The 27,593-nt window shown below is 33.4% G+C and overlaps 1 protein-coding gene across 1 annotated transcript; it reads left to right on the top strand.

The window, feature by feature from the left end:
* The first annotated feature begins 737 nt into the window (after positions 1–737).
* Positions 738–27,063, top strand: LOC132551521 (cyclin-dependent kinase-like 1). Its single transcript, XM_060215676.1, has 20 exons — positions 738–1,461; positions 4,272–4,393; positions 5,601–5,673; positions 5,810–5,900; positions 6,183–6,383; positions 6,544–6,626; positions 6,953–7,015; positions 7,344–7,487; positions 8,373–8,396; positions 13,012–13,071; positions 16,259–16,312; positions 16,616–16,669; positions 18,773–18,823; positions 19,228–19,251; positions 19,988–20,038; positions 20,469–20,522; positions 21,705–21,755; positions 22,164–22,217; positions 22,928–22,978; positions 25,819–27,063. The coding sequence occupies exons 1-20, from the start codon at positions 1,294–1,296 to the stop codon at positions 25,969–25,971; spliced, it is 1,626 nt and encodes a 541-aa protein (XP_060071659.1). The 5' UTR covers positions 738–1,293; the 3' UTR covers positions 25,972–27,063.
* Positions 27,064–27,593: the final 530 nt, after the last annotated feature.

The following is a 27,593-nucleotide window of genomic DNA, read 5'->3' as shown; positions in this document are numbered from 1 at the left end:
AGATATCTAGTTTTATGTGTGTGTCACTGTCGTCGGGGATATAGAATTGTAGAAATTATTTTTTGGTTTTTGTTTTTAACTTTAATTTGAGTTCATGTTTATATAGGATTCGATTCTTTTTATAGAGATATCTTGTACATTTTAACACATCAAGAACATAATGCCTATAAATAGCTACTCATTATCTGCAGGTCCCATTTGGTAACATTCTGCCCTTGTTACAGAATCTCACCTTGTTCGCTATACATCGTACATAACGTGTTATGTCGATATATTTAGTATGTTTACTCCTTACTCCACATTTTCCTCAAAACTTCAAAAATATTTTCCATTGAAATTATCAGTAGCGATAATTTTTATTTTCGCAAAGAAACAAATATACTACAGTTAGATACGTTACTGAAAAGGCAGGTGCCCTGATAAAAACTGTTTTGATCACGTGGCCTTCGTTGCTATAGGTATAACCTTTGAACCAAAACAATGGCTCGGTTATAGAAAATAGTGCGAATAATTGTTGGCGTAAATTTAAGGAAAGCCGAACAATTCTTTATAAATGATGTGTACTTTATGAATGTATTATATTTATGATATTTCATTTGAAAAGATAATTACGATCTGACTAATAATAAATAAGTTAAAAATGTGCGCAGGAAGATTGTAGTGCGTGCATTATGGCGACTAACCAAGGAATTCACAATGGCCGAAGAAAATAACCGATATTTCTACATATGTAGCAAAATGAAGACTGGAGATAGTGTGTACAATTCTTAGTTGGACAACGTTTGTGTCGAAAACTCATAAACTACATGCTTACCAGATTTGTTGTGTACGCGAGCGGAATGGTTTGACGGACATACAGTAACATATTTTGACAGGTGGCATAGTGAACTGGTTTATTTTGCCGTATTTCAGGGTTATTGCACGTTCATTTAACAAACGGTTTAATTCGTAAAGAAGACTGTTACATGATCTTACCATTAACATTCATAAAAACTGTGTTTGATCCTCATTTACATGTAGATTAATCGTTTCATTAACTACCCTTCAGTTCATAATATTGGCAGCCATTTTGTTGTTATTTTCCATAAACGTCATATAACCGTTCTCACATTTTGGGTATACTAGTCAAGTCAGCCTTGGGACACTATTATCTTCATTTGTAATTGCTTATTTATAGTTTACAACCAGTGCCTGTTGTTTAAATCATAGCCTTCCTGTAAAGCCAAAGCTGTATACACAAGTTTTCTTATTTGTGAACTAAAGCCTACATGTACCATTGGTGTGAGAAGGATAATGGAGAAGTATGAGAAGCTCACCCGAATTGGGGAGGGTTCATATGGCGTTGTGTTCAAATGCCGAAATAAAGAGACAGGCGTTATTGTGGCCATCAAACGATTCGTGGAATCAGAAGAGGATCCACTTATCAAGAAGATAGCGATGCGAGAGATCCGAATGTTGAAGGTGTGTTTTTCGCTGCATGCTTCATCACAATTTCTAATCATATACCATTCCATAGAGTGCTGTTGTCACCTACCCTAGCTTGTACATATGAAGTAGTCAGCAACTGTTGTGAAGTGTAGATATTGGTTCACATAGTTACCATGTATTTCCCTAGTAAAATACTGTATTCTTTCCCAACCAACTGTGCAGACCAGATATGTTACTGTGTTACATTTTTCAATGGATGAGGGAAAATTCTTGGTGTCATTTATTAACACTTTAAAATTTAACTGTGATTTAGACCAGGCAAGTAATTTTATGGTAACAGTTATTCAATTGTCATTCTGATAAAAATTTTATTATAAATCACTCTTGTACATGCATAGTTTCACTGGTACCTTACATAACCCCTTCTGGTCATTTGTTGAAGGTAACCACCAACACTACACTACACCTTTTGGATTGATATAATAATGTGCAAAATAAAAAAATCTCCCCCTAATATTAGTATAACATGATATACATATTTCACCTGCTACAAGTATTATACACAAATGTGTTGTAACACCCCTACCCCTCCTCAGTCATAATGTGTAGGTATACTGAATTCTGCCCTAGGTGTTATGTACAGGTGAAGGGAAACCTTCTCCAAATATAACATGTAGGTGTACGGAAATCTTTTCTCTCATTTTCAGTTATAATGTGCAAATATAATGAAACCTTCTACAGGTATTGTACAGGTGTACTGAAAACTTCCCAAAATATGATTGCAGGCATACTGAACCAACCCTCTTCCCACTAGGTATAGTGTTCTGAAACCTCCCTTAGGTATATTGTACATGTGTACTGAAACCCTGTGACCCTTACACCCCTCTCCCTCCCCTCTCCATTTCACAGTTAAAACATACTTGGTTACTGAAACCACTGATCCTTAAATTCCTAGTTAAAATGTACTTGTGTGTTTACACCATTAAAATGTGCATGTTTTGCCGAAACCCCTCACCCCCTTTCCCATCCCCAGTCAGGATGTACACATGTACTAAAACCTAGCCCAGATAAAATGTACACATGTACTAAAACCTATCACAGTTAAAATGTACACATGTACTAAAACCTATCCCAGTTAAAATGTACACATGTATTAGAATGTAGCCCAGTTAAAATGTACACATGTACTAAAACCTTGCCCAGATAAAATGTACACATGTACTAAAACCTGGCCCAGTTAAAATGTACACATGTACTAAAACCTGACCCAGATAAAATGTACACATGTACTAAAACCTAGCCCAGTTAAAATGTACACATGTACTAAAACCTGACCCAGATAAAACGTACACACGAACTAAAACCTGGCCCAGTTAAAATGTACACATGTACTAAAACCTGGCCCAGTTAAAACGTACACATGTGCTAAAACCTGGCCCAGTTAAAATGTACACATGTACTAAAACCTGACCCAGATAAAACGTACACATGAACTAAAACCTGGCCCAGTTAAAATGTACACATGTACTAAAACCTGGCCCAGTTAAAACGTACACATGTGCTAAAACCTGGCCTAGTTAAAATATCCACATGTGCTAAAACCTGCCCGAGGTGTAATGCACTTGTGTATTGAAACCCTGACACCCCCTCTCCACTGCCCCCTGCTAGTTAAAATGTGTATGAGCCCCCTCACCAGTTAAAATGTACATGTGTACTGAAACCTGGCCCAGGTTTAATTTACAAACATACCAAAACTTGCCCAAGATATACTTCTAACTTACAAGTGTACTGAAACCTGCTCCACTGCAGTTTATTTATTTTTTTTTTAGTTACCACATATATGTAAACAGTATATTGCCTATGGTTTACTAAAACAATCACTATTGGTATAATGTAGACCATTGTACTGTTAATTTTGCCCTATAATTTATTGCTACTTTCTTATATGTGACTTTTGAAAATGAAACCTGGTCTTTATATATAACACAGGGCACACATTAATAGGTGGAATATTTCACAGATTGCATTTACAGGAATATTTGAATCATAACATACATTTCATTTAATATTATATTAAAAATTCAGTTGTGAATTACATTGTTTGTGATGTGTTAGGTGCATTATTTTTTTTTTTATATCTGACTTGAATTATATATACTGTATGTTTTTTAATTAAATATTTTTTTGGTCATAAAATAATTTCCAATAAGAGTCAACTTTATTAAAAAAAAATGTTGAAGTTGCCATTTATCAGGGTTCATTTGGTTTATTTGATGGCAAGCAGTAAATTTACTTAAAGTTAAAATCGGCTGTGTAGTAACAGTTACAATGTACTAGTATCCAGGATCCATTTGGGATTCTGGAAGTATCACAAAAGGCCTATTGATATCTCTCATGTTTTTTTGATACACCTACCAAAACATTTTTGAGACTGGAATGTTAGGGGATATATATATGGAATTAGGTTTGTCCATCATCTGTTATGGCATTTGGTGATTTCTTTAGTGTCATGGTTGAAATTATTTCTTAATTGACATAAACTTGTCAGGGGATTTTCTAACTCTGTTTTTAGACTTACCTTTTTGACATTTGGTTGGTCCAATTATCATGACATGTACTGATGTAAACAGCATTTGAAAATTATTCTTTATACTTCATTACTTATCCATACCATATGTATTTTGAATCAAACCAATGATATCCATCACTTTTCAATAGGACAGGCATAAAATTGTTCCTCACTCTGTTGTTTTGTGTACAAAACTTAATAGCTTATGGTATATGTATAGAGCCTGATTTGTTGGATGGATTTTCATCATGTAATTTTTTATCTTCTCTTTCAGCAACTGAAGCATCCTAATCTTGTAAATCTCATAGAGGTATTTAGAAGAAAGAAACGACTACATCTGGTGTTTGAGTATGTTGATCACACGGTGCTACATGAGCTTGAGAGATTTCCGAGGGGGTAAGTTAAGATGTGGTGAAAATCTAATGTATAATATCCCATGATTTTTACTGGTCTATATCATGCCATTCTTCTACTGTGGATTATAACAACTGTCAACCATTCCCTGTTGAAACTAATGATTTCTAGACTTTATAAGTATGATTTTCTGTATTTGGAAAAGTTGTCAGCTGTTCATTTCTAATTTGCAATTTTCATTTTCTTTTCCAAACTTGGTAAACTTGATATCTATGATAGTATTTTCCTGAATGACAACTTGATTCCTTCATTGTTAGAAGAGATTTACAGTATGCTTTATCTTAGTCATTTAAATCAATCTTGGCAAGGGATCTTTTCTCTCAATTTCTGTCTGATCTCTTTAACACTTAATTTCCAGGTTTAAAGCTCACTATGTTTATTGTCGTTTGCTCTGTTCAGCTATATGTTGTCCAGATCTAGAGAGAACTTGGTAGCCTGGATTACAGTAACTTTTTTATGAGAAAGAAACATTGTCATGTTTTAATTTATTTTGAAAGTGTAACTTTTTCACTTTGGCATTTGATGGGTGTATACAGTTCTACTTTGCATTCCACTTTTGTAATATACACACGTTACAATATAGAGCAGTATGTAAAACCTACAGGATAAGTGTCCTTTGATATATGTGTTTCTGCATGACTGAGACTGAGCCAACTGCCAATAAAACATATTAACATTTTCCCCATTCAGAATAAATACTGCTTTGTTCCTAGCACACAGTATATTTCAACAGTAAAATAACATTGATGTGAAATTTCTTGCTGAAATCAGATAACAGAAATGGCATTCCCCATTTCATTTTAAAATAACTTACCAAGGTAATTATCAGTAATATGTAAGTCAGTGGCACCAATGAGGTATTTGTCATTTATTTAAAATCAAAATGCTAAAAACATTTAATGATGAATAAGATATAGATAAATGATCAAACTTTTCAAAACTATTAAATACCAGACTTTTTTGCAAAACATTTGGACCAAAGTGAGAAATATATATGTATGTGTGAATATATCATAATCTTTTTGAAATTAAAATAAAAGAAATTGACAAGTTTTGCATAATAAATGCTAGAGTTATCTTTGGGTTTTATCACCTTGTGTCTTCTGTGTTGTTCCTGGTTGTCATTACATATACTGTTCCTTGTGTTGAAATTTAATGATACAATTTGAACTGAATGTTTTTTTTTCAGAGTGAATGAGGAATTGGTAAAAAAGATTGTAAGTCAGACTCTAGAAGCTGTCAATTACTGTCATAGTCGAAATGTAAGTATAAGTTATAATCCTACACATTTAAAAATAATTTTTATAAATGTTGCTTTTCAAATTTGATGTATATATCTGGTAGTGGTGTTGTTTTAGAAAGTATATTTATATATAATATGTTTTGGATTATTTTCAGTGTATACACAGAGATGTTAAGCCAGAAAACATTCTGCTGTCTGCAGAACGACAAGTCAAACTTTGTGATTTTGGCTTTGCTAGAGTTTTAAGTAAGTACAGGTATTATATTCTGAGGTGCAGGTTATTAAGAAGCAAAGATCTTTTCACTTGAAATTTTATGAAAAAGTGTTCATCAAATATTGGAAAAATGATATGAAGTTTTCTCACTTTTATTTTCTCAAAAAAATAAAAATTTGCATGGTAGCCAAATAATTTCTGAGATAGATTTACAATTTGAACCTGATAAAAGAAGGGAAGTAGTCATATTGTAAGTTGGTGTTCAGAACATATTAAATTATCACAGAAGTAATGGCTATCACTTTTTTTCACAGCCGGACCATCAGATGAATACACAGACTACGTAGCAACAAGATGGTACCGAGCTCCTGAACTACTAGTAGGGGACCCCAAATATGGTCCTCCTGTAGATGTCTGGGCTATCGGCTGTGTATTTGCTGAACTGCTCTCGGGACAGGCACTGTGGCCAGGAAAATCAGATCTAGACCAAATCTTCCAGATTAAAAAGACACTAGGTTTGTATTATAACCGATTTGAAAAAAAGACCAACATATTATTTGTTTATTAAGGAAACGAAACATGAATGTTTAATACTGTATAACTGTTTTGTGTTCACATCAAATCATGTTGGATCAAAATTCATCTAAGGTAAAAATTTTCTTTCTGTCACAACAGGGGACTTATTACCGTCACAAAAATCTGCATTTTCTTCAAATATATTTTTCCAAGGACTGGAAATTCCAAATGTAGAGCCAGATGTAAGTATATTCAATAATGACAAAGCAAATGATGTAAGTATATTCAATAATGACAAAGCAAATGATAAAGCAATTTGTAATTTCTTCCCCAGGGAGTATACTGTATTACAAATTTGAATTCATGCAAAATGGGATTTAGACTCAATAAGTATACCATATTATTTTGAAATTATTACAATTTTGATTTTTTCACTCCATGCAATATTTTTACATTATTGGGTAAACTAATCGGTCCCCCTGAGCCCATAGAGGTATATCTGCCATCAAGACCTCTTAATAAATTTTCTGTATTTTTTTAATTGGTTATTGTGTTAAATTTCCTTCAGAATTACGAGCCCTTGGAAGCAAAATTCTCAAAGATTTCTGCACAAGCTCTGAGTTTTATGAAGGCAAGTATAACTATTTCATTACAATGACAACAGAGAAAAGGTATTAAACTTGTGAAAAAAGTAAAAATTTGAATACACAAAAAATAAATTTGTTCAACCTTAACTGCCCAGCCAGTTCATACCTGAAATAAAGAGGTTGAGGTTGGTGATATTCATTGGATACAAGTATTTGGCAACACAATCAGACTGAAGATTAGAAAATATTTTAAACCTATTATTTCATGAAATAAAAGACATTCCTTTGATGTTTTTGCAAATCTCAGATGATGTTGATAATGTTTTAATTCATAAAATAAGAAAAAGGATGTGTTTTTATTTTGTGGTACAGAACTGTTTGAAGATGGACCCTGCAGAGAGGATGACATGTGAGGAATTGCTAAAGCATCCATACCTGGATGGTATGACATTGCTTCTCGACACCAGCCAACGGAAAAACGAGCGCAAGAAGCAGCCGTCTCGGACAAGTAATCATGTGAGTACTATGTCTGATATTAGAAGCACTGTTTGGCTGTTTTACTTTAGAAGCAGAATCATTTCATTACCAAGTAGTTGTGTTCATATTCTTGAGTGTGAATAAAATCTTGCTCTAAAAAAGGAAAGGATAATATATTGTAAGTAAAATCATTCTTACTAGAAAATAATATGTATAAAATGTAATTATAAATGGTAAATCATTTCATGCTTTCAAATTATCTGTAACTAAAGAGACTTTGTAGAATTGAAAAATGTGGGTGGAAGAATTTGGAAAAGACCTAGGTGAACATTCCATTGAGAGCAGGATTTATCATGCGTAATGGTCACCCTACTATTGGACATGTCGAATCACTGGTTTGCTTGTGTTCCCATACTTTCACACCTCCAAGAGCTATTTAGAAATGATTCTTTGATTTTCAATTATGGCTTATTTGACATTTTTGTTCATGTAATTTGATTTATTTTGAAAACTACAAAAGGAAAATAACATTCAGTAAGGTTAAGAAACATTAACATATTTAATAATTGATTTTGAAATCAATGAAATTTCTAAGTTTATGCTATTCACACTTGATAATGGTAATATGTGCATAACATATAAAATCATATTTAAAACAGTTCAAAATCTATCATAGATATGAGACCCTGTCGAAGTGTCTCCTGAACTTTTTTTCTATACCCTCCTCTACCCTTCTTCCAATTAGCATCAGGTTACATGAATAGCTCGGATATAGCTGGCCTTGGTTGTAAGTGTGATCCTGACGATGTTACATAATATTACACAGACTTTGGCGTCATCATCTGCCAATTGAAAAAAAAAAATCTACATGAATGTTGAGGTGAAATTATTAGCCTCTATTTTTTTTTTGTTTGAAATTTACAGAATTTGCCGTACTTTAGAAATAAGGTCAGTATCCAATAGTTTTAGCTACAGAAGTCATACAATTAGCATCAGTTTATATTTTTTCTTAGAAAGTTGAGAGTAAACAGACTCCATGCTGTACCCTGTGGATTGGTACTTGTAGAGGCTTTGGGCCTCATGCCACACCCTTGGCCTTGGTCTTTGTAGCCAGGAACTCTATACTATTTAACCTATATTTTATATCCTATCTGCATGTCTTCTGTAGTGTAGAAACACTCTCCATTTCTTCTTTAATTTTCTTGCAATGATAATCTTAATCAACGATAACATGATCTTTCTGTGTCTTTCTGATCAATATTTTTCTACATTTGAAATTTAATAAAAACCTATTACGTAACTTTACAGAAGACTGAGTGTTGTATTAAACGGTGTTATACATACATGTATTCAGTGTTGTGTTTAAACTGCATGGGCTGCGTGTTACTACTGGTGTAAATATGTAGTAGTGTGTGATTTCTTTGGTTCCAAGGTTACTATTCCTCTCTGACAGACGGACAGCTGCAACTGCTGCGGGTGTCGATAGTGAGATAAGATAGTGATACAAAATGTGTTGCAGTGATATCATTTGTATTACCTGTTTCATGTTATCTGACATTTCAAGAGAAATGAAAGAATAATTTTTATCTATCTAGGTTTCATATGTGAAGATCTATTCAGTCTATTTTTTGAGCATATAGAGTATGAATAAAATTCCAAGGAAATCTTTTTTGCTGATGTTTGCTGATTTTGATAAAAAAAAAACCCACCTAAATGAAAATTAATATTTATCTTAAAGACCCTGTTGCAGTTGCAGTTTTGTGCACACTCTCTACGTACTGGTGGTGTGGTGACATTGATGGTAGTGTATGCACATCAAATTTCTTTAAAACAAATGTGTTGCTTTCTGTGGAGGACATTAGTCCCTGTTGGTACAATTAGAATTCTTTTTTTAGCCTATTCTATGGAAAAATAGGGCCGGATTAAGGAAGCAAAAAGTTGGCTTCAAATGTTATTATTGTTATTATGACTCGGTCTTGTTGATCTCTGACTGGTTCTATACCTGACATTCATGTAGGCCTGTTGCAGTGCTGTCTCTCTACTGAGATGAAAGACTTGTTTGAGGTCAATGTTTTAATGGATCATATCATTTGATTCACTGTATGTTACAGTAATTTGATGAAACTAAATGATAGATCACATCAACAACTTAAAATTTTTCTGACTGTAGAATATCCTGACTATTCAGTTCTATCAATTGAATGAGAAATTTGTCAGAGCTTGCCTTTGACTTTGAATTAACATCAATGTTAAAGGTACGTTTGGTGTGAGTGTCTGGAGGCAATAGTTTGGTCTTGGTACTATAATGTGTCACCTGACACACTAACATTGCTGTTGGGGACAGGAAAAAGAATGTGCTGTTTGGAACAATAATGAAAAGAGGTGTTATTTGGGACAATAAAGATAACAGGTATTGTTTGGGACAATAACAAAAATAGGTGTTGTTGGGGACAGTAGTAAGAACAGTTTTATAGCATTTGCTTTGTATAGCCATCATGTTCCCTTTGTCGTGTGCCATGTGCTGTCCACCGTGCGTAAACTTTCCACTCAAATGACTTTTTCTCAGTAACCAGAAAGCTCGGGGTACTAATATTGGGCCTGTAGCATGATGGCATTAAAGGCAACCAAAATTGTTAATATGAATGACCTTGATGTCCTTTCAATGTCACAGGGTTCAAATATGTTAAATGTTTGAATGACTTCTTTTCAATAACCAAAAGGCCCTGGGCTATGATATAAGGCCTGTAACATGCTTGGAGATAGGGCTGCCAATTTTGTTAATTTGAATGACATTGACCAGTTTTCAAGGTCATATGGGTCAAATATGTTAAAATGTTTTAATGACTTCTTCTCAATAAACAAAAGCCCCAGGATGCTGATATTAGGCCCGTAGCATTCAGAGATGAAGGGCTTCCAAGTTTGTTCATTTTGACCTTCTGTCAAGGTCACAGGGATCAAATGTGTTGAATTGCTTAAGCAACTTCTTCTCAGTAACCATAGGCCAGGGGTCTTTATATTTGGCCTATAGCATGCTTTTTCAACAAGCAATATGTCCGAAGTAATGGCATTTGTATATATATATATATATATAAAGAATATGATTTTAAGTTTGAAGAAAATATACATGAACCAACATTGTCTTCTATGTAAGCTGTAGTATTGTTAAGCAATTTATGTTAGGCCTGTTTGGCCTCTTTCATATATGGGTCTTCATAGTCGGTTGATCCTTAAGGCTTTGGGCCTCTTGTAATAGATATATTGTACGACATATATATTTGTATATGGTATGTATTTTTTTAGAAGTTTCCACAAAACTATACCATACATGTACATAGTTGACTGTTTGTCAAACTTCTTTAAATGTGCATTAGACTTTTGTGTGTGAATGAAATGGGATTTTGGGGTAGATACTGTGGATTGTTAAAAAAAAAATACTCTGAAGGGTTACAGTCTCTTTAGTAAGGCAATGGCAGAGTTTGGGGCAGTGAGCTGCGATTAGAGGGTCCAGACAGAAATAAACAAGTTGAGCCATGGTGAACAGATGGAGGAAGGACTTTATTGAGGGTTGGATTTAATTCTCAAATAAAGAGCAAAAAAGCAATAATGAAGTTGATGATCTCTTGGGACAAGAGCTGACTGTTACATTAAATATACACTAGACGGAAGTAGTGTAGTCCTTGTTTTGGAGACCAGGGACCAAAGCACTATTGCCTTTGACTTAATGACCTGTCTGTTGGACATGTTGTCAGTTATTTTTTAGATCACACTGCATGATTGAGCATGCTATTTATCTTGATGTTGTTATCAGAGCAGACCCTAAGTTTGAGTAATTACTAGAATTATTTTCTTGTTTTACATACTAAAAGACATTTATATTTATAGGTTTCAAAGCTGAATTTAGTTTCTTTTAGAAATCTCATCCCCCCAAAAATATATATAAACTAGTTCCTTTTATAAATTTTCTCAAAACATTATTTGAAAAGTTGATTGTCTGAAAAGGGGCAAAAACTATTTGTTGGTTATAAGTGAGTGATGCACCATACGTTTACTGATGCTTATGTAGGACCTGGTGGTGACAACCAGGAGTGGACAGGTTGTAGCTGATGGTTGTACCATTTTTATACTGATGGTTATGTTGGACAGACAGATAACCAGGTTTGCTTGGACAGGTTGTGGCTGATGGTTGTACCATCTGTGTGTTGATGGTTATGTAGGACCAGTTGGTAATAACCAGGAGTGGACAGGTTGTGGCTGAGGGTTGTACCATCTGTGTATTGATGACTATATATGAAGGACCTGTTGGTAATAATGTTTGACATTCTGGTTATCCAATGCTTAATTGTATCAAAGTGTTTATTAATTCATAATGTTGACCCTGGGTGATATTGATGTTATGGCAGATTCAGAGTGAATCAGCATTTGTAAGGTCGGTGTGTTGGTCTAGATCAGAAGGTGTGCAGAGAATCAAACATACGCTTTGATGGATGATCAATGCAATGACTGTAGTTGTGTTGGAGATATATCATATTTTTTCATTATATAAGTCTTTTGCAAGTTGCTGACCTTAAATCCTGTGCAGTCAAATTTTCCTACTAGGTTTTGATTTATGAAGTAAAGGCATACGAATGTTGACTCCTGATTCTGGCAGATGATTAAAAGTCTAGTACATAATTTGATATATGTTACTGGTATTTGACATCAATATATAATTGATGTTATTACATATGTCAACAATACAAGTTTATATCATACACCTGTTGTATTTTTAGATTGTATAACTGGGAAATATTACCATTATAAGTCCTCAGTAAACACAAAATTTGACTTTTTTTAAGTAAACAAGACTAGAATGTTAATAGATTATTAGATTAGTAATTTTTGTAAAACATTTTTCTTACATGTATTTAGATCTGTATTTAGACGTGAATTTGATTCATCATTTTCAGTTTTGTTACATTCAGATTAGAGTTTCCACTTCCTTTGAATGGCAACAATCTACGTATGCCTATGTTTGTATCCCAACAATGTGTTATAGATCAGATTGAATTTAACTGTTAATGAATACTTACGTGCAGTGTTTTTTAACCTGAATTTTTTAGCTTGTGCCTGTATAAGTTAAGGAAAATGTTGTAAAATTTTCATGGAAATTAAGAAGCTATCCCTGATCTTCCCCAAATTTGGGAAAATGACACACTTTTTCACCTAGAGGAAACAGCTAGATTTATTTTTTTGGCTGTAAAAATATCAGAGGTCAAAGATGAAGGTCATACAGGTATTTTGGTGCTCTGTTTCTGACCTAGAAGTTTTTAAAACAAGAAAACTTGTTACATCAAAAGAAACGCATAGCATTTTATATCTATTTCATTGGTTGATAGTTAAATCAATTTTCAATATTTCTTAACACATGTATGTGGTTTCATATTGGTGTAAGGAAGGACTTGAAATTCATAGATACCTTGGTATGTGTCCATGTATTTCTTATCAGTATGTAGTAATACAATGGTGATTTTATTATGACAACATCAGAATGTCCATGTTCAATTATTTTACACGTTTACCTCAGAAATGGAAACCCACAAAGGGGAAGGATAACGAGTACCACAGGGATGGTCAGTCGGACCAGGTATGTGTCCTCACTGCATGCTGACCAATGACCACTCCTACATAGTGGCCAGACCACTGTCTTGACACGCTAGATCAAGACAGCACTGGCGTATTTAACAAACAAAATCCTGGTATAAGGAACAAGATACTCTTACCAACTGTCAATTGAAACTTTCATAAAGGAAAAAATATAATGATGCATATGAGCAAGTTGGCCTACACAAAAGTTTTATTGAAATTGACCAAAGTTTTGGACGTAGATATTTTATTTCCTTACACCATAACTTTTGATGTTTTCTTTCTACATCAAGAAGTGACCAATTTCCTTATTCCACATCAAAAGAACAAAGAGTTGTATTTTCAGTGAAATATGGTCAAGATTTCACCAATTTCAACAAAAATGATTAAATGATTTTGTTAACAATAAGCTTTCTTACATTTGTAAATAAGGACATATTTCTAATTTTTATGGTGAGCTACACTTATCATAATAATGAACCTGATATTACCAGGTATTACATGAAAGCTGGAACAGGTTACCTTGTACTTAACAAATACCCTACAAATTTGATATCGCTTAGCTGTCCACCAGTATTGTTATATAAGCCAGTGCTCTCTGGATCAGTAGTGTGCAGATGTGGCAGAGGCACATTATTGTAAAGGACAAATGTACACTGTACTTCTATGTTGTCATTTAATTTTCTTAGTAGTTTTTGTTGGTGTATTTATCCATTGTCCACCAAAGTCAATTGTCCACCAAAGTCAATTGTCCACCATAGTCAATTGTCCACCAAAGTCAATTGTCCACCAAAGTCAATTGTCCACCATAGTCAATTGTCCACCAAAGTCAATTGTCCACCATAGTCAATTGTCCACATTGTCCGCCAAAGTCAATTGTCCACCTAAGTCTATTGTCCACCAAAGTAAATTGTCTACCATAGTCAATTGTCCACCAAAGTCTATTGTCCACCAAAGTCTATTGTCCACCAAAGTCAATTGTCCACCATAGTCAATTGTCCACCAAAGTCAATTGTCCACCAAAGTCAATTGTCCACCAAAGTCAATTGTCCACCATAGTCAATTGTCCACCAAAGTCAATTGTCCACCATAGTCAATTGTCCACCAAAGTCAATTGTCCACCATAGTCAATTGTCCACCATAGTCAATTGTCCACCAAAGTCAATTGTCCACCAAAGTCAATTGTCCACCAAAGTCAATTGTCCACCATAGTCAATTGTCCACCAAAGTCAATTGTCCACCAAAGTCAATTGTCCACCAAAGTCAATTGTCCACCATAGTCTATTGTCCACATTGTCCACCATAGTCAATTGTCAACCATAGTCAATTGTCCACCAAAGTCAATTGTCCACCAAAGTCAATTGTCCACCAAAGTCTATTGTCCACCAAAGTCAATTGTCCACATTGTCCGCCAAAGTCAATTGTCCACCTAAGTCTATTGTCCACCAAAGTAAATTGTCCACATTGTCCGCCAAAGTCAATTGTCCACCATAGTCAATTGTCCACCATAGTCAATTGTCCACCAAAGTCAATTGTCCACCAAAGTCAATTGTCCACCAAAGTCAATTGTCCACATTGTCCGCCAAAGTCAATTGTCCACCTAAGTCTATTGTTCACCAAAGTAAATTGTCCACCATAGTCAATTGTCCACATTGTCCGCCAAAGTCAATTGTCCACCTAAGTCTATTGTCCGCCAAAGTCAATTGTCCACCATAGTCAATTGTCCACCATAGTCAATTGTCCACCATAGTCAATTGTCCACCAAAGTCAATTGTCCACCATAGTCAATTGTCCACCAAAGTAAATTGTCCACCATAGTCAATTGTCCACATTGTCCGCCAAAGTCAATTGTCCACCTAAGTCTATTGTCCACCAAAGTAAATTGTCCACCATAGTCTATTGTCCACCAAAGTCAATTGTCCACCATAGTCAATTGTCCACCATAGTCAATTGTCCACCATGGTCAATTGTCCACCAAAGTCAATTGTCCACCATAGTCAATTGTCCACATTGTCTGCCAAAGTCAATTGTCCACCTAAGTCTATTGTCCACCAAAGTAAATTGTCTACCATAGTCAATTGTCCACCAAAGTCTATTGTCCACCAAAGTCAATTGTCCACCAAAGTCAATTGTCCACCAAAGTCAATTGTCCACATTGTCCACCAAAGTCAATTGTCCACATTGTCCACCAAAGTCAATTGTCCACCAAAGTCAATTGTCCACATTGACTGCCAAAGTCAATTGTCCACCATAGTCTATTGTCCACATTGACTGCCAAAGTCAATTGTCCACCATAGTCAATTGTCCAGGTTCATTCTGTAGTATATGTACATGTATTTATCACAATTTTATTTAAGTATTTTCAGTTTTCCTTCTAGATGAATATCTTACAAACAGATATTTCACAATAGCAGATTTATCGTTTTTTATTCATTTTCTTTTTTAAGATACAAAGTGTTGTTTCTGTCCTTCGTTTTTGTGATAAGAGGTACTTAGTTTCTGCATCAATCTCTAGTTAGATATTTACATATCTCTTGATCATGTCTTGTTTGGCCTGACAACAGGTGCACTGTAAACAGTGATGTCACATCTCTTGATCATGTCTTGTTTGGCCTGACGACAGGTACACTGAAAACGTTGATGTCACCTCCCCATTATCATGTCTTGTTTGGCCTGACGACAGGTGCACTATAAACACTGATGTCACATCCCCATTATCATGTCTTGTTTGGCCTGACGACAGGTGCACTATAAACACTGATGTCACATCCCCATTATCATGTCTCGTTTAGCCTGACGACAGGTGCACTATAAACACTGATGTTGTAACACTTTACTGTGCTTTACTAGTCTACATGTCCAATTTTTTTTAAGCACACATTGCATCAACACTATGCTGTCATCAGTTACAGATTTCATCGTCACATTTTCATGTACAACAACCAGTAGTGTGTAAATTATATTCCATGTTCATATTCTTCAACATTGTGAGGATTTGAAATATCGAGAGTAAGACAATAACAAGGAAATTAAATGAAACTGACATTCTTTGATTTTTTTAGAGAAAATTTCTTTTTTTCCTCTTTTTAACCTATTTATTTTCTGTATTTACTATTGTCGCCAGTATACTCCTCTGTAAGCTATTATATTCACATAACAATATTGATATTTATATATAAACTCTATAGCTGCCAATGAAACCTTACCGATTAAGGGAGGAAGACACACAGAGAGACTGTGAGGTATAGTTTACAGTTCTTTTTAAAATGTTCACAAGGCAAAATCTTAACATGAATACTGTTAAAAAAGATTATTTGTCCAAAAATTTTTTTTCTTTTATGATAATTTGTAGATCTCTCTATTTATGAGATGCTGATTTCTTTTCAAGGAAATGATATTGTTAGATAAGTAGGACATATTTTTTTTCTTATTCATGAAACTTTTAGAAAAAATAAAGAATACAGTAAAGAATAGGAAAAACATGGTCACTTAACTGACCTGTTCAAGTAGTGGTACTGAATGTCAGCTGTTTGTAATTCTACCAGAAGTGGAAGTCTTCATGGAAAGGGAAAGATGCTGAGTCTCATAAAGAGATAGAGGTACGCTGTGCACACTGCATGAATGTTGCCAGTTATGTCCAGTTGTCTGTCAGCTTTCCATATCTTGTATATTTTTTTTTATAATCTTTTCCCAAATGATGCACAAAATACTGGCTACCTATTGGATTTATGTTATGGTTCAGATTAGTATCTGAAAGTTTAATATTTTGTTTTCTGAGAAATATTATACGTATTGTTTAGAAAAACTTCTGATATCAAAAATTTATTGTAAAGAATGACTTTTGACAGTGTATTATGATTAATCTCTATTCAGAAACTCCATAAACAACATTTAATGGAATTTGTGTCTGATAACATGATTTTTCATTACAAAATTTTCTACATAAAAAATTAGCAGCAAATACACAAACCTGGACATATTTTTTTTAATACATTATTGACTGAATTTTGAAATACGCACAATTATTATTCTTTCGGCAGAAAGAAGATGTAACACATCTACATAAATGAACTCATTATATTTAATAAGTAGTATAATGTATATTACATGAATGTTTTGAACTGGTTTCTGTGTCGGTGCCGTCACATCTTGTATCCCTGACCACTAGATAAATATAAACACTAGGGTCTCATACACATTCATCCCCAGGGTTTACATATGAAAACACCTTTCAGCTGCCATGGCAACCTACAAAGTTGTTAATTTCCCATCACCTGTAGCCCTGAAAAACTATGTCCTATTTTTTTTATCATGTCTTGTGGTGTAGCTTCATTGCAATATTAATCTCCTGGGTGGAATCAGCCAGCATGTTGATTGCATTTTAATAACGAGATGGATGATGCTATGTCCAACATCGTAGCAATCAATGCCAGGAGTCTCTGGTAGATAATCAATAGTGGATTTTATTGGAAAAATTAACTTAGCAGTAATGTACTAAATCAGCTGTATTTGGTAGGTTGATTACATGAATATTGATAAAAATTGGGATATGATTAAGTGGGTTATAGAATTAAGAGATTTTTACATTGGGGCATTGTTCTTTTCTGTGCCTATATGCTGTACCATAACTGATATATATATATATATATATATATATTTTTTTTTTTTTTTTTTCGAAATAGTTTCGTGTGTTTAATATCACCATGAAAAGAGAGAGAGAAAAAAGTAAATTAAAAAGAAAAACCAAAAATGGAAAAAGAGCAAAATAAAGAAAAGTCATTTGCAGCTGATTTAGATTGTTAAAATTTTTCATAGCTCATATATGAACAAGAAATTCCAGGTCGAATTCCTACATTTTCTAACTTTCAAAAAGACCTGCATACTTCAAGAGTTATTATATAAATGGAAGGAGATTACATAACAGTTAGAATTTTTCTCCAAGATTTTTCTCTAAGATTTTTCTCTAAGATAGCTGAATCCTAATTCATTATATTTTTTTGGTTTTCTTTATCTTTTCTCTCAAGATTGACTTTTTGATGTCTTGGGCCTTTTTTAATTCACAAAAAAGATGAAAATATCTTTATCTTTATTTCCACTTTTAACTTAATCTTTTTCTTTCTTTAATGGAAAAAATCAGAATTAAAATGAATCATAACAATGAACTAAGATGAATTTTGTATTTTTTTTTTAAACTTAAAATGACCTGTATTTATGGTAGATATCATATCAGTGTAACATATTCTGTCAGAGAGTTTCAATGTTATTACTGTTGAGGAGTTGTTGCAGGGACAAATTTCATTTTTACTCGGTGAGCTTTTCATCAGTTGGCACTGAAATGACTTTTTGTCGTCATTGCCCCCAGGCCTCTGGTCATATGCTGCAGTAATCTGTACATCTTCGTGCATTGGGTGTTGATGGCATACTGAGGTATTGGCAGCATGACAAGGCTTCAGAGGTGAAATGACTGGCTCAATTGTCTGATGTGGGAATATTCTGTTCCTTTGTTGGTTGTGTCTGATTAAGTCTCTGCCCTTGGTATCACACATGACAGGCTTTATTCGTGATAACCAATCAGTGCATATGGCTTGTTTAAACATATTTTTGAATCAAGGTATTTCACATCAAATGTTCACCATGATAAAGATATCCAAAAAAATTTCCCTTTATTCATGAAATAATGATTTTGTATCTGTTGGATGTAGCCATGGAAACAGCCCCGGGCTCGAGAAGATGACATTCAGGGAGATGTGGAGGTATGTCCACAAATTGTAAATTCTTTTGAGTATGCTAAGCACAATGTTTTGATGTTTGCTTGCTACTTCTTTTGGATGGAAACTTGTTTTTCCAAGAGATTTTTTTTTTTTTTTTTTTAAATCTGGATGAAGCCTGATGTCCCTAGTGGATTTGTTAATGAGATATAGTGTACGGGTATCGTAGTGATTAAATCCCTCGTAATAGGACACTTGGTTGAAGGGTTGAGGAGTTTGTTCTAAAGAAATAAAGTGCCTAGTTAACCATGCAAATGGTTTTAGATGATTGGAAAATATAACAAAATTAACTGAAATTTCAATAAGTGTGTTATTTATTTTGAAATCATTAATATTATTTGTATTTTTTTTTTTTTTCTTATAAATAACTCTTTTGGTTTACATTTTAGCGTCATTTTTATAAACCGGTACATGTATGAATTTTTATACCTTAAATTTAGATAAAGAGCTAGTCTAAATGCATGCAAAATATGTAATTATCAGTAGTTCTGTTTATATCAATACTTTGTTCGGGAAATGTGATTACATGTAAAATTAATACTCATGTATGCCAAATAAGTCATCTGTTCCCTCAAGCAAAACTCTACATATTTATATGAAGGGTTGGTGTTTTTCCTTTAAAAAAAAAGTTAATTAATTCGGATGGTGTAAAATATTATAAATTGTAGATTTATCACAAAATTGCATGAACTTTAGTTTCTTAATTGCTTAATATCATACCTACTGTAAGATGGCTAGTCATGGAATGAATACTTTATATATGCTAATATATTGTAATCTGCATGAGATGTATACATAATACAGTATATGAACACAAGATCAGCTAGAATTAGAGCAAGATTTTAATATCATATGATGCCATAACACAAAGTGGAGAAAATATCAATATGTGACATACACTGTTTGATAAGTATTTATGTTGTTATTTTAGTGTAGATTATCATAAAGGAATTATAATATCAATGAATTTTTTGATAATACTGACAAAATTTTGCTGATTTGAAAAATATACATATTCAATTTAAATCTCAAAAAATGAATGAATTTTAAAAAGAAATAAAGATTCATGATAAATATGGAAAAAAAATTGTGAAACAGAAAATACTGCTAACTAGAAAATGATGGCTTCCTTTGTTACCTTACTCGCAGCGATGGAAGCCCATGAAGGTCAAAGACAATGACTACCACAAAGATATGGAGGTATGCCTAATCATAGTGATTGACCCTCTAAAGGTCATCTACCTAGATTTTTACTTTACTTTTGCTCACACGAAGCTTGATTGTATTTTTTTTTATTGAATATTTAACCTGTAGATTGTATATGACTAAATCTTATCTATTTAAAGAAGGACAGACAGAATATAGTTGTTCTGTCCTTGTGGATAATTTATCTTCATGTATATGATGAAAGGATACTGTTGTAGACAGTATTTTATATGAAGTCTCTGGCTTCCCCCAATCATTGACCCTTAACTGACCATTAGAACAAAGAGAGAAACTTGAGTGACTCAACAGTAATTGCAAAGGGAAACAACTATTGATACATCATTAAAGGGAAGTAACTCTATCAATGTGTTACATGCCCCTTTACCTAGGACAGGTGTGAGTTTTACTTTTGTCACACCTGTAGATCACTGGTAAGCCTGTCAAATGGAAGGATACAGATATACTTAAGGAATCGGAGGTATGTGTATTGTAGCCAGAGGTGACTACATTTTGTTTGTTTGGTTAGTTAGTAGCGTGTGACAGACAGGGACGGATAGTTCTCTATCTGTAGATGTAGTATGGACATGATGACCTTGCAGATTTTGTTTAAACAATTCAGACATCAATTATACTCCATAACTGCTTTATTTCTTTCTTATTCCTCATTGCCTGTCTACATACTATATTCCTTTTGTTGAGCTCACAGATCATACATTTTATGTGTAAATGTTGTTTTCCTTTCACTTTTCATTTATCATAACATTTTTTTCATTATCTTCAACAGTTAATAGGAAGCTTCGTTAAAAAGCATTTCTGCATTAAGTTCTTTTCATAAACAATTATATATGCCATGGTATACATGTTAGTTTAACAAATAATGTTAGATTTCTGTCAATGTCAGTCATAAAACTAGAGTTGATGGTTGGCAGAAATTGATTGCTCCTCAATCATAATGTCAGATTTGGGGTTTGGAAGAGGCTAGTGACATATTGGAGTTGGAGTTTGGGTTGGGCCAATCACAGAAACTGATTGTCCTGCAATCAGAAAATCCAAGTTGGATTTTGGGTGGGCTAATGACAGAAACTGATTGTCCCGCAATCAGAAAATCCAAGTTGGATTTTGGGTGGGGCTAATGACAAACTGATTGCTGTTCAATAAAAGTGTCTAAGTTGGAGCTTTGATGGGGCTAAATGCCAGAACAATTTTGAAAAAAAAAAAAAAATCAATTTCCAAAGTCCTTCCTCCATTTAAAGTTGCTAGGGTATATCTTAATAGTTTGCCTAAATCTGCCATAGTCTTTTTTTATTGTACCAGGTAAACATTCAGGACAATATACTAACCTTTATAGTTTATTGATAAGGTTTGCATGGTGGTGTTTGAGTGCAGTTTTAATAAAATGGAACAAAACCTTGCTGAGATATTTGGCTTTTTTTTCATCGTTTTTTGTTGTTGTTGAAAGTGACCGTTGGTATAGGGCTGCTATCTCATGAATCTGGGCTAATGAAGGTGATGGTGTTGTTGATATTTTCCAGGGTTTTTGGTTGGGTGGGGTGGGTGAGTTTTGGAGAAACATGTATGGCACACCAAAGCACAGGTAACTTTGATTGTGTGTCAATCACATTGATTAGAACTTACACAAATTTGTATCTGTTGGATATAGCCATGGAAACAGGCACGAGGCAGGGACAATGATTCCCAGAATGATCACGAGGTAATTAATTTCTTGCTGTCATAGAGTTATGGTAATGGCACAAAACTTCACAAACGTTAATGTGATATGTCAGTTTGATTCAAGGGTCTTGATTGTACAGTTAAGTATTATAAGATTCAGTTAGATGTCATAAAGCCAGTTTAGTAATGAAGATCAATTTGGAAATGTTTGATTGAAAATTTGCTATGATTTTTTATATTGTGAAATTTCTGTTTTAGTTTTGATTATATCTTTTAGAATACTGTCCAACATTTGCATATTGTTAAAAAAACCAAAAACAAAGATGTCAGAAATATTTTTTTGAGAAACATTAGTACATCGTTATTTGAGGGTTTTGAAAGTGAATGTGGGTAGTTTTGACAGCTTTACATTTGCGGTGTGATTAAATGTGTTTATGGTGTTGGATAGACCTGGAAACCATCAAGAAACAGAGATGATGACACACAGTCACGAGATATTGAGGTATGAATCTGTCCAAACCAGATCAATTTTTTTTTTTTTTTTTTTAAAAAAAAATTTTTTTTTCGTATTTTTAGTTTTTGATCAAGCAAAAACATTTTTTTAATGCTCCAAAACGGTAAATGGATAATTTGGTTGCATTTTTGAAAAAACAATAAAAAATTATATGAATAAAATGTGTGAGATAGAACGAAAGTTCTTATAATACAACCAGTGGAAGATTTAAGAGGGATATTTTGGTGACAATGTTGTCAACTTTTTCACACAAATGACCAGTGTGAAGCATATTAGCTCATACGTATGGAGAGTGAGATATTACGCAATCAACTGACTTTTTTGGCTGTACTATAACCCTAAGTACGTGTGCATGAATATCGAAAATAGCATGAAAAAATGGTAAAAAGATTATATGTTTTAACACTTGATTACAGTGAAAGTACTAACCATGCACAAGAGCAGTCACTGTACCATCTCCTCACTCCATATATCTGTGATGTTGATTCACACTGAATTTGTCATAAGAAGTTGACACGGTTGTCATCGAAACATCACACTAAGATATGCTACTGGTTGTGTTATATAAACTTTTATTCTATTGACATTACCAACCTAAAGAAGAAAATCTTCTGAAAAAAAATGTGGAAGACTAAATTGTGTTTTCTGAACCGTGATTACTAAACAGTGTTTAATATAGTCAAATTAACTTTTGGTAGTTGTCATGGAAACCAGCAAAAGTTAAGGAAGGAGAATTAAAGGAGCCTGAGGTACGTCCTCACTTGTCACCGTAGCGACACTATATTCGCAAATTGATCACGTTTGTTTTGTATATAAACGCAACAAGTATATGGTGTGTGCCAACATTCACAAACACGCAGAAACCTGGCTATAGTGACCACCTTTCTCTGTAGAAATTTGTCTGGTATCGGTTAACACAGGTGGTCGCTATAGCAGGTATTACTGAACATATGCTTCATCTGTTGCAGGCCGGTTCCTTCCTCTCTAAATCCTTCTAAATATAGCTTTCTGAACACTGTGTGTGACTTTAAAATATAACCAGGTGTTTTTCTGAAGTATTTCTTTCAAAGAAATCTAGATGGTTGGTTCTAGTCACTGCTTGTATACAATAACTTGTATAAAATAAAATAAGTTTTGTGTCATCTGGTGAAAGTGTTAAAATGTGTGGTGTTGAATATTGTTTACTTCAGATAGCTCATTTGACTCATGCAACCTTTGGTTGGAGTTGTTTCAATGGTCTGTTTTGTCAGATGGTCGGAGCTAGATATACTTATTCAATATCTTTTGATTTTTGTACCTTTCACCAGATTGAGGTCTGCGATTAAGTAACTTATCTAGTAATCATGGTCATCATGTCATTACCTTAAATGTTCAAAAAACATTAACAAAAATTTTCTGTCATCTTAAGGACAGATTGATTGTTCGTAAAATTGTGTTTTTATAACCATGTTTCCATGCTTTCCAGCCTTTTCCCAAATCATCTCTTGATTTTTTTAGTCACAGGTGATCTTTGAATTGAAGTCTGTTTTGATAAAGAAAAGATAATGTTTTTGATATATATATATATATATACATACTTAGGATTTTTCATTTTCATTCATGTGACAAGGAAATAAATGACACATCTGTGTTAGATTTTTAAATTCCTTTATCTCGCCAAGTCTTACCCGTCTTATCTCGGTACCTCCACATTGACAAAAAATGTGGCCTGTATTCTGCAAGAAATCTGTTACACCTTATGCATTTGAATACAAACTATCTTGTCTCTGGCTGACATTTTTTTTATAACAACTTAACCTTTGACAGAGATAAATCGAGATCAATCTCTCACTTATACAGATAACAGATCGATTGTACCAAATTATGGGCATATTCTCACTGATAAGTCGTCAACCTGTTATTGATTCAGATAGATAAGAAACGTATTAACTATTCATAGACATGAATATATATATGTCTCATATCCTTGAATTGAACTATGAGTGAATAAGAATGTTCACAGCAAGCTTTACTAGTATAGAGTTCAGCTGTAAGGGGTTAATATCTTTGATATGAGATTGTGCTTTTCAAAGTTACAATCAATGATCCTAAGTATGTTTTTTCTAGATATGGAAACTGGTGTTAGCTCTAGAAACCAAATTACTTGACTCATGGGCTTCCACTGTATTTCAAATTAATTGCATGCCTATATATAAAGTTGCACTTTAAAACTAGCCCATCAGGTGACAAGAGTTCCTCTGCCCTTAAATGACCATAGCTGGTGATAGGATGTTCAGCAATATAAAAACCTAAACATCTACTGCCACATCAGGGTTATGGCCCTTTTACATTTTACATAGTCAGCAGCATCACCTATGTTTTCTGTCACAATTGCTAAATTTTGTGAGCCAACATGAGCATTGCCTATTGCGAGTCCTGTTTTTTTCTTTGTATATAGAGTTACGGCTGTTTGTTTAGAGGTTAGTTACTGTATAGCTCACAAAAGTAGACCTTAAGTTTGATTATTTTTTTTTTTTCGTAATTAATTAAAAAAGCACAGAACTGAACTGGATTCTTTCATATGGAAGAAAAAAATTTTACATTTGCATTTAGTACGTTGAATATGGTGTAGTAAGTGAGAGTAGATGTGTTTTCTAATGATTTTCTCTGTTTTTCCACAGCTATTTGTTTTATTGTATAATAAACAATGCATGCCTTGCTGAATATGTTTTGTATTTGCAATGTTCCTCTTACATATATTTCATCTGATCTATACAAGCTTATATTGCATTAATCCCCTCTCTTTACTTTTGGTTTGTGATATATAATGTCCTGATGATATTAGTACTTAACCCAGATCAGTCAGCTAGATAAAAGTGAATGAAGAAACGTTCTTTTAAGGTTTTCTGATTAAATGCATGTATTTGGTTGGATATCAAGTTATTATATAATGTACTAAAAAAATTAACAATGAATGTGAATATGATGATCAAAATTTCAAATTTCAAATGAACCTCGTTTTCCTTTAAGATTACTTTGATTTTTAAAAAAAAATATGAATTCATACAATAAAATGGAATAGAATTATCACTTATTACTGAAAGTGTTGAGGAGATTTTCAGGGTTGCTTCAACCTCCTTTATTTAGGTTTTCAAATTTCATGTCATATGGGCAATATATGTATACATAGTCAATAAAAGGGGCATCATTTAAAGTTTTAAAACTGATTGAAATGGGACTTCAGATTAAGAGTCCTGTACACTGCATTTTCCTTATATATTTTTATAAGTAATGATTAAAGATAAAATCTATTAGACTAATCTAGAATTGTGAAATTATTTTAACTAGAATGAATATTTGAGGCAAAATTCTTTTGTAGAATGTTTTAGGTATGGATTTCAGGAGTAACTGTGATCTGCTTACATCTATATAAATTTTCTGTTTCGATAAATTTACCTTGTAAGTGTCTGTGAGGTTTTTTTTTTTATCGCTTGTATTTCAGTTTTATACAAATCTAAGGATCTTTTCTTAAATTTTTTTTATAAAAACTTGTGATTGATGATTTCTCATCTTGTGTAAATTGTAACATGCAATTTTTTTCTGTTTGCAGACAAACTACAACATGTTGCCGGTTCTGAATGCAACCAACAACACGTCTACCTCCCCTGCCCCGAAAGGGTATGTTGGGAAGAAAAATCCCCTCCACGACCATCACCCTGCGAAGCAGAGTCACGACCACCATCATCACCTGCCGAACATCTGACTCTATGGCCAAGGGGTGATGCGTCATGACAACTAAATGTCTGTTAGTTGTCATAACACAGAATCCTGGAGGCCAATGTTTTCATGGTGTCGGGAGCAATGGACATGTGTTGTGCCTTCCACACCCTTGTCTGCTGCTTCTCACTAACACCTTCGATTTGTTTTTAGACAGACTATAAGGTACCCCCGCATCATCCATGGTTTGCCAAAATAAGAAACAATGTATCGAAATTCTATATACAGGCAACAGATATTGCAAATTAGATGAATAGATATCGAAACATCGATCAGAATATGTTCCAAAGAAAAAGAGTTCTAAACAACCAAAATCACTAAATTCTATCGGTACTCTACACATTTAGTGCTGATAAAACAAAATTTGGCTTGTGACAATTAATAATTGAAAGTAAAATTGAAGTCTTTTGATCAAACATTGTAATATTTGTAAGGCAAGAAGTCATTCTGAATATCAATACATTAGAATCTCATTATAGAAATCTGTACACTTGTTTCTCAAGCCATGGATAAAACATTCAGATTCATTATGAGCAACTGCTAGCGGTAGACAGAGCATAAAGACATGTTTGTGTGATTTTCTCAGTGCCCAATTATATAGACTTAATACCTATGTAATTGACACAGATCTAAACCTCACCTGTACCTATTTTGGTGATGTAATTGATTACATTTTTATGAGAATTGTGTATGTATGATTTTTCCATTGTTGTTGTTTTTGTTGTTGTTTTTATGTGACTTTTTTTCAAAAAAGTAACTGGGGTGGTTTAGTTTTTTGTTTTGTCCTTAATTGTTAGCTGCATAGACTTAATTGTATGTTAGCTGCCTATTGCTGAGAGTTTTGTATGAGAATGGAAGGGGTTATGAACGTATGTTAGCATTACAAACCACAATGACTGTCGATGCGGGGAACCTACGGGTGAATGTCTGTATGCTTTGCACTTACAATTTTTATTTTATTTTGTTCTTCGATTATATCCCTAAGTAGCTATTAGAAAATTACTTCATAATTGAAAATGGATGAGAGATTTTTTTTTATATTTAATTATATAAAATTACTTGATCTAACTGTTTAATTGGCTGGCCTATTATGTAATTTGTCATCAAAATATTTTTTCTTTTTTGAAAAAAAATCATGAATAGTAATACTTTGATACCGGTATCAGTGACTATTATAAAACACTCGTCTGTTGTGAATAATTAGTTTTATTTATTGGTTGTGGGTACAAAGATCGAAAATTGAAATATGGGAACAAGTTACATTCTCATTAGCCAGTCAATTAAATAAGTATTAAGGTGATATTTTGCCCTAATTACAATAAGAAATTTTTACAAATATTTCTTTTGTTATTTCTACAGATCTGCCATAAAAAAGAACTTGCTATTTTTTCTAAAGAATTAAATGCCAAGTTACTGTATTATCTGTCCTGTGTATATATACTATATATATTGTATTAGAGCTCATTGGGAGCTGTTTATATTTTGGCACCAAAATGAGTTTCTAGCCAGTGCTGAGCAATAGGATTCAAGAAATTTTACAAGATTCTACCTGTAATATCAAGACAAAGAAACTTTCATTAAATACAATTGGTTATTTTACAATTTGTA

This window comes from Ylistrum balloti, unplaced genomic scaffold, assembly GCF_031769215.1.
Source record: "Ylistrum balloti isolate Yb309-2 unplaced genomic scaffold, AGI_CSIRO_Ybal_v1 Utg369626, whole genome shotgun sequence".
Classification (NCBI taxonomy): Eukaryota; Metazoa; Mollusca; class Bivalvia; order Pectinida; family Pectinidae; genus Ylistrum; species Ylistrum balloti.
This window is presented reverse-complemented; position numbering and strand designations above follow the sequence as displayed.